This window comes from Podarcis melisellensis, assembly GCF_964234715.1.
Source record: "Podarcis melisellensis genome assembly, chromosome: 1".
In the NCBI taxonomy this organism is placed as follows: Eukaryota; Metazoa; Chordata; class Lepidosauria; order Squamata; family Lacertidae; genus Podarcis; species Podarcis melisellensis.
In genome coordinates, this window is record NC_138528.1 from 74,665,455 (window position 1) to 74,678,876 (window position 13,422).

The 13,422-nt window shown below is 39.5% G+C and overlaps 1 protein-coding gene across 4 annotated transcripts in view; it reads left to right on the top strand.

Annotated features, from left to right (window-relative positions):
- The window catches only part of TOLLIP (toll interacting protein), a 33,958-nt gene that overhangs the window by 3,831 nt on the left and 16,705 nt on the right, over positions 1 to 13,422 (top strand). For all 4 annotated transcript variants that reach the window (XM_081904572.1, XM_081904569.1, XM_081904570.1 and 1 more), the window contains exons 2-3: positions 11,828 to 11,977; positions 12,923 to 13,105. In XM_081904572.1, the coding sequence (XP_081760698.1) occupies positions 11,939 to 11,977; positions 12,923 to 13,105 (222 nt within the window). In that variant the 5' untranslated portion in view covers positions 11,828 to 11,938. The remainder of the gene's footprint in view (positions 1 to 11,827; positions 11,978 to 12,922; positions 13,106 to 13,422) is intronic.

A 13,422-nucleotide genomic window follows, 5' to 3' on the forward strand; every position in this document is an offset into this window, starting at 1 on the left:
AGTTCCATCCTTACTTAAGACATTGTGATATCTCAAAATCACAGTGTTTATCTGGTGATATATCATGATACTGAAAAACAGATATCACCCAGCCCTACTTTTTACACAGGTTATTTTTTAATTTTTGTTTTAATAAATAACGTGAATAGTCTGGCCATCTTTTAAAAATCTTGTTCTTGGCTAGGAGGGCAGTGTTTTGAGTTCTGTTTTGTTTTTGTACCTCCCTTTCTTTACATCATAACTTTGTGTTTCAGTTTTTACCTTCTTTATTGTGCGCCATCCTGAGTATGCTGTGGGATGACCTGCAAATGTAATAAAAATGCTGTTTTATAGAATTTGAATTGGTGCCATTTCAGAAGGTGTAAAGTATGATACATCTGATCATAGCAGCTCCTTTTAAAACCAGCAGTGCAGCTACAGTGACAGCAAAGTTTTATACTCAATTATCTGGGAGAAATAAGCCAGAGTTCAGTGGGGGTTGCATTCAAATAAGTGTGAGGTTTTAGCTTTATTGCTTGCAAAATTACCACCAGAAAGTGATGGACAACTGAATAATGCATAAACGAATGAGGCATGCCTCAGTATGAGTAAGTCTTGAGATTTGCACTGACATAACACTAACTGGAAGATTCCATTTTATATCCTTTCAAAGCATCACTGGGGGAATTTAATAAAACCTTATTGAACATGTAAGTCTATTCTTTCTTAACTTGAGGAAGGTATTTGCTATTCCTATGAACAATACACTAAGTCAACTCAGAATTACCTTAACAGCACAATCCTATGCATGTCTACACAGAAATAAGTCTTAGTGAATTAAATGGGACTTACTCTCAAAAGTGTGCAAAGGATTGCAGACTAAATCGCTAGTCCAGTGTTTTTCAACCAGTGTGCCATGGCACTCTGGGGTACCTTGAATGATGGTCAGAGGTGTTGCGAGGAACAATGGCCTTCTTCCCTGTTTCCTTCCCTCTGATGCGCTCTTGTGTCTCTGCCTCCCAAAGGCTTGCACAGCTGTTTGTTGCAGCAGCCCTGACTACAAGCTCCATGGGTTAATGGTGCCTCTGGGGCTGGCCAGGAGGTGCTGGTTGCCAGGAGCTGAGGCGGCCTCGGAGTAAGCAGACAAGTGGGCAAGGGAGCCCAGCCAGCTAGCCCACCAGCCCTTGCTGTTGGGAATGGACAGACAAGTGGGAGACAGGCAGGCACTGTGCTGGGCTTTTATTTGTTTGCTGTGTGAAAGGCCTGCCTTGGACCTGAGTGCCTGGTGATGAAGGGGAACCTTTCTGCCACGCAGGTCTGGCAGCACCCGTTGCTGCCTCCCAAGGTAAGGTGTTGGCCTCACGTTCAACTTTGGCCAGTCTCTGGTTGGGGTGGGGGCAGCTCAGAGACCAAGGGAAGAGGAGAGGAAGCTGAGGGAACAGTCCACAAGGTAGGGTGTTTGAAAAATGATGAAAGGCTGATAGCTCTGCAGGCAAGGGGTGACATAACTGGGCTCCCAAGCCCCACAAGGATGCCGCAAAAAGAATGTACTTGGTAAAGGGAGTCGTGAAGTCAAAAAGGTTGAAAACCTCTGCTCTAGTCAATTGGCTAACCTTCACTTGCATTTGACCTTAATCTTGTGTCACCTTCCAATATGGATATATAGCATTAATTTATTTTTGGACCATCTACTCCACCCTACCTGCACTTCACAGGATTTCAGTAGGCAAGGGATGGGGAGACCTATCCAGAATTGTTTAGAATATTCATAGCAAATTAACTGCTATGCATTCTTCTTCAAGATTAGATTACCTGCTTCATTCAGGTATCTTCCATTTACTTCTTGGTTGCCCATCAAATGGCCTAATGACATTGCAGAAAAAGCTTCTCCCACCTCCATTTTTTCTCTTCATCATTTGACAAAAGCATGAGAGGCCTCCTTCATAAATAATACATAACATTTGCATAGTGTTCCTTGTGTTCATAGCACTTCATATGCATTATCTAGTTATCCTTACAACGCGTAAGTCACTGTAACCATCTCTACCATATTGTAGGGTGGGAGAGGGACTTTTCCTGGGATCATATCCATTCCTTAGCCCATCTACACTCTAGGTCAGGCATAGGCAAACTTGGCCCTCCAGATGTTTTTGGCCTACAACTCCCATCATCCCTTGCTAACAGGACCTGTGGTCAGGGATGATGGGAGTTATAGTTCCAAAACATCTGGAGGGTCGAGTTTGCCTATGCCTGCTCTAAGTTCTAGTCTAGACAGTTCATAGCAGAGGTAAGGCTTTATTGAGTGGCCTGTAGGGATGGAGTTCACAATTATGTACCCTTTTGTGCATTTTCTCATGGTCTTGTTGCATACACTGTTAGTTCTGGTCCTCAACTCATAAAATATACATCAGCTCAACCTGCACTTGCATTTTGCAAAAAGGACATAATTGACTTCAAGAACTCCTTAAAATTTAGCTATTTGTATTTCCTACTGTTGATCATTGCCCACTATAACTAAGTATCCATTGGCGTGCCCCTGGAGGTATTGTAATTTGTTTGTCTTGTATCTTTGTTCTTATTTTTGGTGAAATGCCAATAGAGCAGCACTCCTGTCTCTTTCAGACCACACCAAATTGGGAGGGATAGCTATTGCCACAGAATAGGGATTCACGGTTGCCATAACAAATTGGAGAACTGGGCCAAAACTAACAAAATGAATTTCATTAGGGACAAATGTAAGGCCCTACACTTTGGCAGATTGCCTGTGGGGAGTCCCTTCCAAACCTACAATTCTATTTACAGTTTTCACACTTAAAATCAAGTGTACCTATCTAGGCTTGTTTATAGTATAGTATAAGCTGTTCTGTTTTGGTAACAGGGATGGGTTATGAATTTCTTGTTGATACCCTTGTGGATTGTGAAGTATCTTTGCTTACATCCTTTAGCCTTGTAGTGATTTAGTTTCTAGCAGTGAGCAAGAGAATTACTTTGTTTACTTGCAGACTGTTACATTATTTGTTCTAATTCAACCACTGTAACTATAACTTCAGCTTTCATTTTGAAAGTGATTTAAAATGTATCCTATACTCAGAAAAAGTAGTGAAATTTGTCCCCAAATGCCATAAATTAAATCGAACATTGAAACCCCCAATAAATGTCAGACACTTTTGTAGCCTGGGGGCCTTTGCAAAATCTGTTGCATCTCTTCTGTAGCATAGATAATGTCTTAATGGACAAAAAGCATATCTTAAGATATCAAAAAGCTAAAGCAAATTGTTGTACTGGAAACTTCACTGCTCTAAGGCTTATTCTTTATGTAACTAATGCATTTGAAGTAAATCTAGAGAATATTCATACATTTCACATACACACAGTTTGAACCTTAGGACCAGTTCACACAGGACAGTCAGTTTTGGAGTGTGTAGGACTTCCTTCAGGCTATGGTGGGCTTGCAGAGAGGGTGCTGTTTGCCTTAGCTGGTACCTTCTCATAGCTGTACATGCAGCCACCAGTGATGGTGCTTTAGCAACTGCCACCTTCAAGGAAATAACAATGTCAATACAAGGTATTCATTCATTCAAATGATATTCCTGTGCAAGTGTAGCATTTCACTTCATGTTAACTCTTAGTTTTTCTCATTTTGTTTTATTGTTGTGGTTATTATTTATTCAATTTGTATACTGCCCTTCATCTGAAGATCCCAGGGCAGTTCACAACAGAAAATTAAAAAAACGAGAATACCAGAAACATATTAAAACAAAAACCAAACCAAGAACTCCCCTTCCCACAAACACATATAAAAAGCCATGGAATGTAGGCGTTCCGGACAAGTGGAATAGACCACAGCAGCTCCCCCTCCTCGACCCTCAAGTCTGCCCTGATGCTGCACTGACTATCCAGGTGGGCACAGCTGCATGAGACCAACTCAACTCTGCTCACCCATGCAGGTCACAGTCACACAGACCAGATCAGCCTCCTCATCCACAGTCAAATCATGTATAAATGAGATCTTACTCAGTTGACCTGGCATTCAGCAACAGCAGCTGCAGACCCGAGGACTGACTGAGAGGACAACTCCCCTGGTTAGAAGAGGGGACTGGCACATGGCACAGTCACTAACTGCCACGTGTCTATTACCTAGCCTGTTCTGTCTCCCACAACCCCTACCCTGAACCACTGTGATTGCCCCCCCCCCGCCCAATTCTCCCCAACTAATCTCTTCCCAGGCACATCCCATGTCTTTCAGTTAAAAGCAACAAAACCCCAAATTTAAACCAAGTTAAAAAGGAGTTGAAAACCATTTAAAACAACTTGAGTAATAATAATAATAACAAGACCTACTAAGCAATACCCAACCCAAGAGCCCATTCAGGTGTCTCAGCTTTTGTACTGCAGTTAGTCTGGGCCATACCCTCCTAGGCTTGGCAGAAGAGGCCTGCAAGGCAGGGAGCAGGTCCCCCAAGACCCACAGCCAATATGGCCTTTGAAGGTATATTGCCTTCAAAGGCAGTTAATCCGACATCCATTTTCCCTCTACTGTAATGATACTTTAACCCATTGCTAGGCAAGGACAGTCTGCTTTGGAAATGCATTGTGTGGGAGTTCAGAATTCTTTGAGATCAGTTTGCTTATCTGTAATGGCACTATACTATTTCATGTGGATTTTGGCTTATTTCAAAAAGTATGTGGGGGTTGACAGTGCAAAACTACCCATAAAAAGGCTTATTTTAGAAGAAATAACATGGTCAAAAGATTTTTAAAAACCTTGTACAGTACATTTAAATAACAAGACTATGTTTGCACTTCTCTGCAGCTGTGAGTGAATAGTTGAGCTTTGCGGTTCTCATGAACTGGCTCTAATTAGCATACCAAACAGATTTTGAGATACCTGCCTTTCTAAACTGTTCTTAAAATAAATACTTGTAGTTTGTGGCTTCATTAACAATCTAACAATTACATGTATTACAGATAACCCAGTTCAACAAACGTAAGAGATGGAAATACATACAAGATGTTTCTAGTTCTAACTAATAGGTGAGGGAAATGCCTTTCATGTAAATGACAGCACAAATGCTATTTTTACAACTCAAGTAACATAGCTTTGAAAAAAACATAGTTCCCCCATGCATTTAAAGTATGAGATTGGAGACATCCAATGTAGACTGCAGGTTTGGAGCCTTAGTACTAATCTATAAATGTCTACTCAGAACCCTACATTCACCAACTGGAGCCAGGTGCAGATTTGTGGCAGGGTGGGGGACATACACTTAGAACTGAGCTAGAGTGTATCGAAGCCCATTCTCAATCAAGGAAGTTGTTTTTAGTAGCAGAACTGAGCCATTACACATAAAAATCCATTCCTAGTTTCTCCTCCTCCTTGCCCAAGATTTCTTCGCTTCAGCAAACAAATTTAAGGGGGTTCCTTTTTTGTTGCAGTTGTTTAAAGTGATGGGAGATTAAGCTTTTATACTTACGCTGCCAGTCACCCACATGTTAGGTAATAGAGCCTCATCTATCTTCTGCCCACCTTGATATAAGGTGCTGCTTTCAATTCTCTGCAATTTTCAGAGAACTCTGGGGAATCTCTCTGCTGCTGTGCGCCCTGCTGTGCCAGAGGGACAGGGACAGTTTCGCCTGGGGAGTAGATTTATGGAGGCTTAAACTGAAAAGACTTGTAAAGTCTGCTTTTCTAGGTTTTATCTCTGTGCGTTGCTAGACAGGTACACTCTGTATAATCCCTGCTGCTTTTTGGTTGAAGTTACTGTTTGGTGTTTTGTTTTTTTAAGCATGTATGCATGCTTCAGTTGGAGCTTAGAAAAAAACTTGGCTTGAAAGCTCTTTAAAAACAAAGTTCATTGCTCGTATTTAGAACTTCAAAAAAATATCCTGCTGTGCTCTTGTGTTCAGCTAGTGGAGTGAGAAGGCACTCAGCTTTTTAGGATAATAAGTAAATTGTAAGTTTAGAAAATAGTAGAGGTATGTGGCTCGGGGGATGTATTAGTAGTCTGTGTTACAGGCACATTAAATAAGTATTAATAGGATTTATATTTTACATAATACTAGCAATGCAGTTGGGGCACTCAATCCAATAAACAGAACCATCTCAAAATACAGAATAGGGTGGTTTTGAGATAATAAGGAAAGAGTTGTAGTGTACAGAAGAGGACTTCTTTTGTGCATCATAGATCCGGTTTTGAATGTGTGCACAAACAATCAGTATGAAAATAGTTTGGATCATAATACAAGTTAACTAAAGCAACTTTACAGAAGCATATTTTCCTACCTGTTCTATCCTACCCCCATCCCCAACCTGGGCAGCCATCTGGGTAATGGTGGTTGGGGCTGAAGAGGTGCTATTCAGGAAGGATGGTCCAAATCAGATAGAAGTCTGCCTGATTTTGGACAATTTCCCCCTCCTTCAATTAACTTTACATTAGGCTGTTTAGGATCCAAGCTGTTGTTGTTGTCTTGAATGATCTTACTGTGTTCAAATATCTTGTTTCTTTAGTGTTATGCAAAAACAAGTGAAAGTTTTATAAATAAATAAATAAAGGATTCTCCTAAGTTGTATCCTATATCAGTTGTCAAATTCAGAAGATTTAGTTTTGGTTATAATCAAAGATATTGTGATGTTCAGATTTTGTGTACTTTAACAGTAGCCCATTATTATTATTAAAAATACGCTTATATACCACTTCATGTCACAAGTGACTTCAAAGCTATTTACAGTTGAAAAAACATTATAAATCACAGAACAACATTAAGGGAGCAGTAAAAGAAAGAATCAAACTTTAAACCAGTTACATAATGTTGACAACACTCCACTTACTTTATTTATCCTATAATATAAGTTAGTATCACCCCAAGCTTGCAGGTAAGGAACAGAGGAGTGATAGTGACTTGCCTAAAGGTAAATGCAGGGATAAAATTTGATCCAAAGGTTAACTCATAGCTCAGGGAGCTATGCAGTTGTGGTGTCCTGCTTCCAGAATGGACTTAAGCTCGCACAAACTTCTTCACCCTGCAGCCGTCAGCAACCCCCCAACCAACATTTTGCTGGCACAATATTGGTTTCCACCCTTTGTCTCTTACCCAGTGTACTGTACCAACTCTATAGCACTGTGTACTTTTTGGGACTTTTGTTGAATTCCTGGTTCTCATTTTTGATAGGGTTCCCCCCCCCCCACGTTTTAATATGGATCTTTACTTTTTCCATTGTATTTTTCATAATTGTAAATTAATTATGTTATACATTGTCAATATTGAAGAATCTTAACTTTGATAGACTTTTGTGGTACAACTTCCAAACCGCAGTTTTTGACAAACAGCATCTAGTCTATGAATCTTATGTAGAAGCCAATTTCTTAAGTTGGCTAGCTTGTTTTTGCTTATTAGGAAAATCAGTGTGTGTGTTAAAGACTATTTGGACTGCTGGACGGGGGTAACACCGTTGGTATTACTATTTTTTGATGGAATTAAAAACTTGGTGGATCAGAGAAATGCTGTGGACATAGTGTATCTTGATTTCAGTAAGGCTTTTGAAAAAGTCACCCATGATATTCTTGTGAGGAAGCTGGTAAAATGTGGGTTGAACAAGGTAACTGTTAGGTGGATTTATAGCTGGTTGACTGACCAAACCCAAAGAGAACTCATTAATGGTTCCTCGTCATCCTGGAAAAAAGTGAAAAGTGGGGTGCTGCAGCATTATGTCCTGGGTCTGTTGTTCAACTTGGATGAAGGAATTGAGGGGATGCTCATCAAATTTGCTGCTGACACTAAACTGGGAAGGGTAGCTAAAGCAGCAGAAGACAGAATCAGAATTCAAAATGAACTTAACAGATTGGACAACTGAGCACAAGCTAACAAAATGAATTTCAGTAGGGACAGATGTAACTTTGGACGGAAGAACCAGATGAACTAATATAGGATGGGGGACACCTGGCTTACTAGCAGTACATGTGAAAAGGATCTAGGGGTCTTGGTGGACCACAAGCTTAACATGGGTCAATAGTGTGATGCAGCAGCAAAAAAAGCTAATGCTGTTCTGGGCTGCATCAACAGAAGTATAGTGTCCAGATCAAGGGAAGTAATAGTACCACTGCATTCTGCCTTAGTCAGACCACACTTGGAATACTGTGTCCAGTTCTGGGCACCACAATTTAAGAAGGATGTTGACAAGCTGGAACATGTACAGACGAGGGCAACCAAGATGATCAAGGGTCTGGAAGCTAAACCTTATGAGGAACACTTGAAGGAGCTGGGTATGTTTAGCCTGAAAAAGAGGAGACTAAGAGGAGATATGATAGCCATGTTCAAATAGCTTAAGGGCTGTCACATGAAGGGGGATCATGCTTGTTTTCTCCTGCTCAGGAAGGTAGGACTCGAACCAATGGCTTCAAGTTGCATGAAGGGAGATTCTGACTAAACATTCTGAAAAACTTTCTGACACTAAGAGCTGTTCATCGGTGGAACAGACTCCCACAAGAGGTGGTGGACTCTCCTTCCTTGGAGGTTTTTAAACAGAGAGTGGATGGCCATCTGTCATGGATGCTTTAGCTGAGATTCCTGCATTGCAGGGGCTTGGACTAGATGTCCCTTGATGTCCCTTCCAACTCTAAGATTCTGTGATAGTTGTGACCTATAATTTGTTTTTCCGCCTTGTGTGTAAAACCATCTGAGTGTGCATTTCATTCTGGTTCTCAAGCATAAATACAAAGTTTCCCTCCTGCATACTGCTTAAATGTATGTGCAGTATCGTACAGAGGTTTTACAAGTTACTTCTGTCCTCTTTCTGAAACTGAACTGAGAGGTGAGTAACATGAAACAAAGGATGAAAGTGTTTTTAAAGTAGACTTTTCTGCAGAGCAAATGATCATATAGAGCAATTTGGACTTGTTATTTATGTAACTTAAGGTGATAATTTTGGTATACTGTGTAACTAAGATAAGACTGTCTTATTTTACAAGTTTGTAACCAGAATAGGTCTTTCCTTACACAACTTTACAATATGTTTTAAAAAATAAATGTTCGTTTTATTTTAAATTGATAGACATTTTTCTTCATCTTTATTCTTAACATTAGTTTTTAGTCTGAAGCATTTGCATATTGTAGGACAGTATTCTTCTTTAGCAGAATCATCAGAAAACAAGATGTTCTAGATCCAGCTGTTTGGCAGGCAGTAAAGAGTGATACGGAGTTAATGCAGGACAATTTGTCAGTGGTCTGTTTCCAAGAATGATTCAAAGTGGTGATTTTAACTTTTAAAGCCCAAGGAGATTGAGGCCTGGATATCTTAAGTACCAATCCCCCCTCCCCCCACAAGCCTCCCCATGCATTAAGATCTGTCTTGGGGGCTCTTCTCTGGATACCATAGGTAAGAGAGATGGTGACAGGAGATATGGCCATTTCAGTAGTGCTGTCTTGACTTTTGATTTTGTCCTTGGTGAAGGTTTATTTAGCACAGGAAAAACTCCTTTCCTGGTTATGATGTTTGCAGTTCTTGCATTATGTCTTATTTTGTTATTGTGTTCTAAACTGATTTTACTGCTTGCGAATTTTAACTGGTTTTGTAAATGAGTTGCTCTGGGAATTCTCTGGATTAAAAAATACATATGTTCAGATAAACTTTAGTTTTTCAGACACTTTTCTAGGGACAATGAAAGGCATACTAGTAATGGATGAGGAATTCAATACTATGCTGCTAGTGATATAGTTGGTCATAGTGTCAATGTTAGCTGCCAGGGGGAAGTTGAGGAAAATCACTTGCAAAAATGTTTCCTTTTAAAGGCAAGAATGCTTTTTCCATTACAGAATCCACAACATATTGAGATGTCTTTGTATGTTACTTGGGGGTTTTTCATGCTTAGCTGTGATATTCTTGATACTCTTGAAGGAGCCCTAAACTAGTCTTTGTAGGACAGCAGTATTCCACCTGTTGAAACTTCTTCAATGCATTTCAGCTCCTACCAGCTGCATTTAATTTTGCTGCGGTCCGGAGGCAGAAGCAGGAGCTGCTGCTTCTGCTAATTAAATTTTGTGTTAACTCCTACACTTCAAAGATGTTATCTTGGAGAACATGAGTAGCTCTCTGCCATATTAAAAAACTGTAGCCCAAGGCCTATATATCCCTGGAAACGATGTTATTTATGAAGACATGTATTTGAGTTGAGAATTCTAGGGTAGGGTTGCCATATTTCAGAAAGTAAAAACCAGGGCACCGAAGGTTGTTGAGCTTGCCTGTTACGATTGTCTTTCGTTAGAATCCCTAACATGTTACCTCATTTAGTATAGCAAAAGACTGGTACAGTCTTTACCTATGATCTACAGTTTTAGAACTCTTTGCATTGTGGAATATTAAATAAGCACAGTTTTCTACCTTTCCTTTATGTAAGAATCTTGCTCATGTGGCTACTTCAACCCTTGTTTCTAAATTTACTCTGTAATCAGAATCTTGAATTTCATAAATGTTGGTATGCCAATGAGCAGGAGTATTGCAGACTAAAGTTGAAAAAGGGGGTTGAAATTCTGGTGCACATTTGTTTGCATAATTTTCACAAAAGTAAACATATACTGTAATCCTTCACTGTATCCCCCTCCCCCCATAGTAAACACTCTCCCCAAATTGCAGCCACTTACCATTTACAGATTCCTTTCTATAAATAAATGAAAATGATTGGGGCAAAAAAAGCCAAGTAAACCAACTGAATATTACAAATGGGAGAACTGACCCAGAGAAGTAGGAAGCTACTTTTCTTTTGAAATATACCACACATAGCTTTATTTTGGGGACATTTTACTACCTCAAGAAGCATTTGAATTTGGCTTGGGGTAGAAAAATACCCCCTAAAGTTTTCTTACATTACTTTCTTAGTTTCTGTTTACCATGTTGGGGTAAAAAGAGCAAACTTGTTGAAACAAGCAGATTATAGTACTCTGCTCCTGTCGCAAAACACATATACCTTTTTTTGAGACCCAAGCTACGTTGTAGGCACACTTTGTTAGAAAATACTCCACAAAATTTTGTATCTGGGTTTTTTATTGGATGACTTATAAAAATTCATCTCATTTTTCTTTCTTCCAATCCTAAAGAGGCATAGCCAATGCTTTTTCTCTGGGAGTACGCAGGGGTACGCATACCCCTAAACATTTTGTGAATCTACGTTTGGCCTCATTGAGGGGCAGTATTTCAATATGAGTAGGAAAATGAGAGTACCCTTAAACATTTTTTTAGAAAAAAAGTACTGGCAATAGCTAACAGTCACTAGCCACGGTTAGATAAATAATAAAATTAACTAAACTTTATCTTTAGCAGTTAAGGTTGCTATACGTCCAGACTTTCCTGGGCATACCCAGAATACTACAGCCGGAAGCAGTGTCCGGGTGGAAATCAGCAACATGTCCAGGAAAATCCAGATGTATGGCAACCCATGTCAGCAGAGTCATTTTTGCCGATTTCCTTTAAAAATAGTTTGAAAATATCATTTTTTTGTGATCTTGCCCACAAAGCTCAACCCTGCTTTAGCTCTTCAAATTCTCAAGGTATTTCCCTGTTTCATTGATGTCCTTTTTACCTGGGGCTTGGGAGTCCTAATCATAGTGGTGTCAATTTTCACAATATTTATTATTAAGGATTGCCATTTCAGATGTCTAAAAGAGTCAGTTTTGCATTAGTTGTATGTGTCTCACAATGCACCCAGTTCTTCTTGGCAGCTTATGTTGAAGTGGGGTTACAAAGTAGATAGGGGGATACTAGTGAGTTGTGAGTGAAATATATTTAAAAGGACCAAATAGGAGATTGCAGGGTGGAACAAAGAGGATTATATTTTTGGTTTATGTGTTTCTTGTACAGGTGTATATTGGTGAACTTCCTCAAGATTTCCTTCGCATCACCCCAACTCAGCAACAGCAACAGATCCAATTGGATGCTCAAGCAGCTCAACAATTACAGTACGGAGGAGCAATGGGTACTGTTGGGAGACTGAGCATCACTGTAGTGCAGGTATTTTGAAATGTACATGTTAGATGTGGCACATGTTTACATTTTGTAGATTCCTGGGATGTAGTGCTAAATACAGTGTTGTCATAGTTATTATGCACAGACGCTGACAGTAGCTTTAAAAAGAGTATCACTGGTTCCTGGCTAATAAGCAGTTTGCATTGATCTTGCAGGGTACAACTAACTGCATACAGTTTTCACTTGCTATTTATGTTCAGAATTGCATGATTTCAGTGCATATTAGTGTAATCTTCCTTTGAAACCACTCATCAGCATCTACTGTGAAGGCAGTATATAGGAACTGAGAGAACATGTGCTCTCCATCAGTAGGTTTTTCATCATCTAACTTCAGACATTTAACATTTTTGTGGTGGTTTTGAAGTGCTTATTTAGAACATGAAAAGTTTTAGTAGCTCTGTGGTGATTTTGGAATAACTGGTTCAATGTAACTGGAAAATATTTAAATGAAAAAACTTCAAAGATTTTGGAGATTCATTATCTAAGGTTATGCTATTTTTGTCTATGTATACCTTGAAAATGAATGCCGACTTTGTTCTCACAGCAAATAAACCCTATGAACACGTAAATCAGTTGCTAACAGATTACAAAAAAGCCCTAAACTAAACTTGTACAAATAAATCAATATGAACATCTTTTTATTATGGCTAGCATTTCTGCTTGGACAAAGTAGATCTGTAGTGTTGTGGGCAGAGTGTATTTAAATGGAATCATTGCAGATTTCATTTGAATTGAGGCATTGTAACTCATTGAACAGAATGCCTTAATTTGAATCTTTATTCAAATCTACTCTGTTTACAAAATTTTACTTCTCAGTGGTTGATATCACCATTAATATGCTGATTGCAACTAAAAAATGTAGACACTTCAGTCTAGGAAGGTGCATGGAAAGCTAATAACATTATTAATTTCCTTTGTCTACTTCTTTAGGCAAAATTGGCAAAAAACTATGGCATGACACGCATGGATCCATACTGCAGAATACGACTTGGCTATGCTGTCTATGAAACTCCCACAGCTCACAATGGAGCCAAGAATCCCCGATGGAACAAAGTTATTCAGTGCACTGTTCCACCTGGAGTGGATTCTTTCTATCTGGAAATCTTTGACGAGGTAAGAGCATTAAAAAACACCCTGATTTGTAAAGAGGTTGGCTTAGGGGAGCAGGGATGTTTGGGGGGCACAATTAGTATGAAATTTCAGTTCATACTAATTGAGAACATTCTCTTTGGGCCTCTATGGTCATTTTTGTTTTCTGCCCTTTATCCTAGGTAGTCTGTATTGAGAGCTGAGCCTAAAAAAAATACAGAACCTTTGTCTGCTTCCTTAAGCAAAATTGGCAAAACACTATGAAATCTGTATCGATGTGCTTATGGAAGGGCTTTTGATCTCTTCAGTGCCTCTGCTAATGGGGAAAGGAGGGCAGGCAA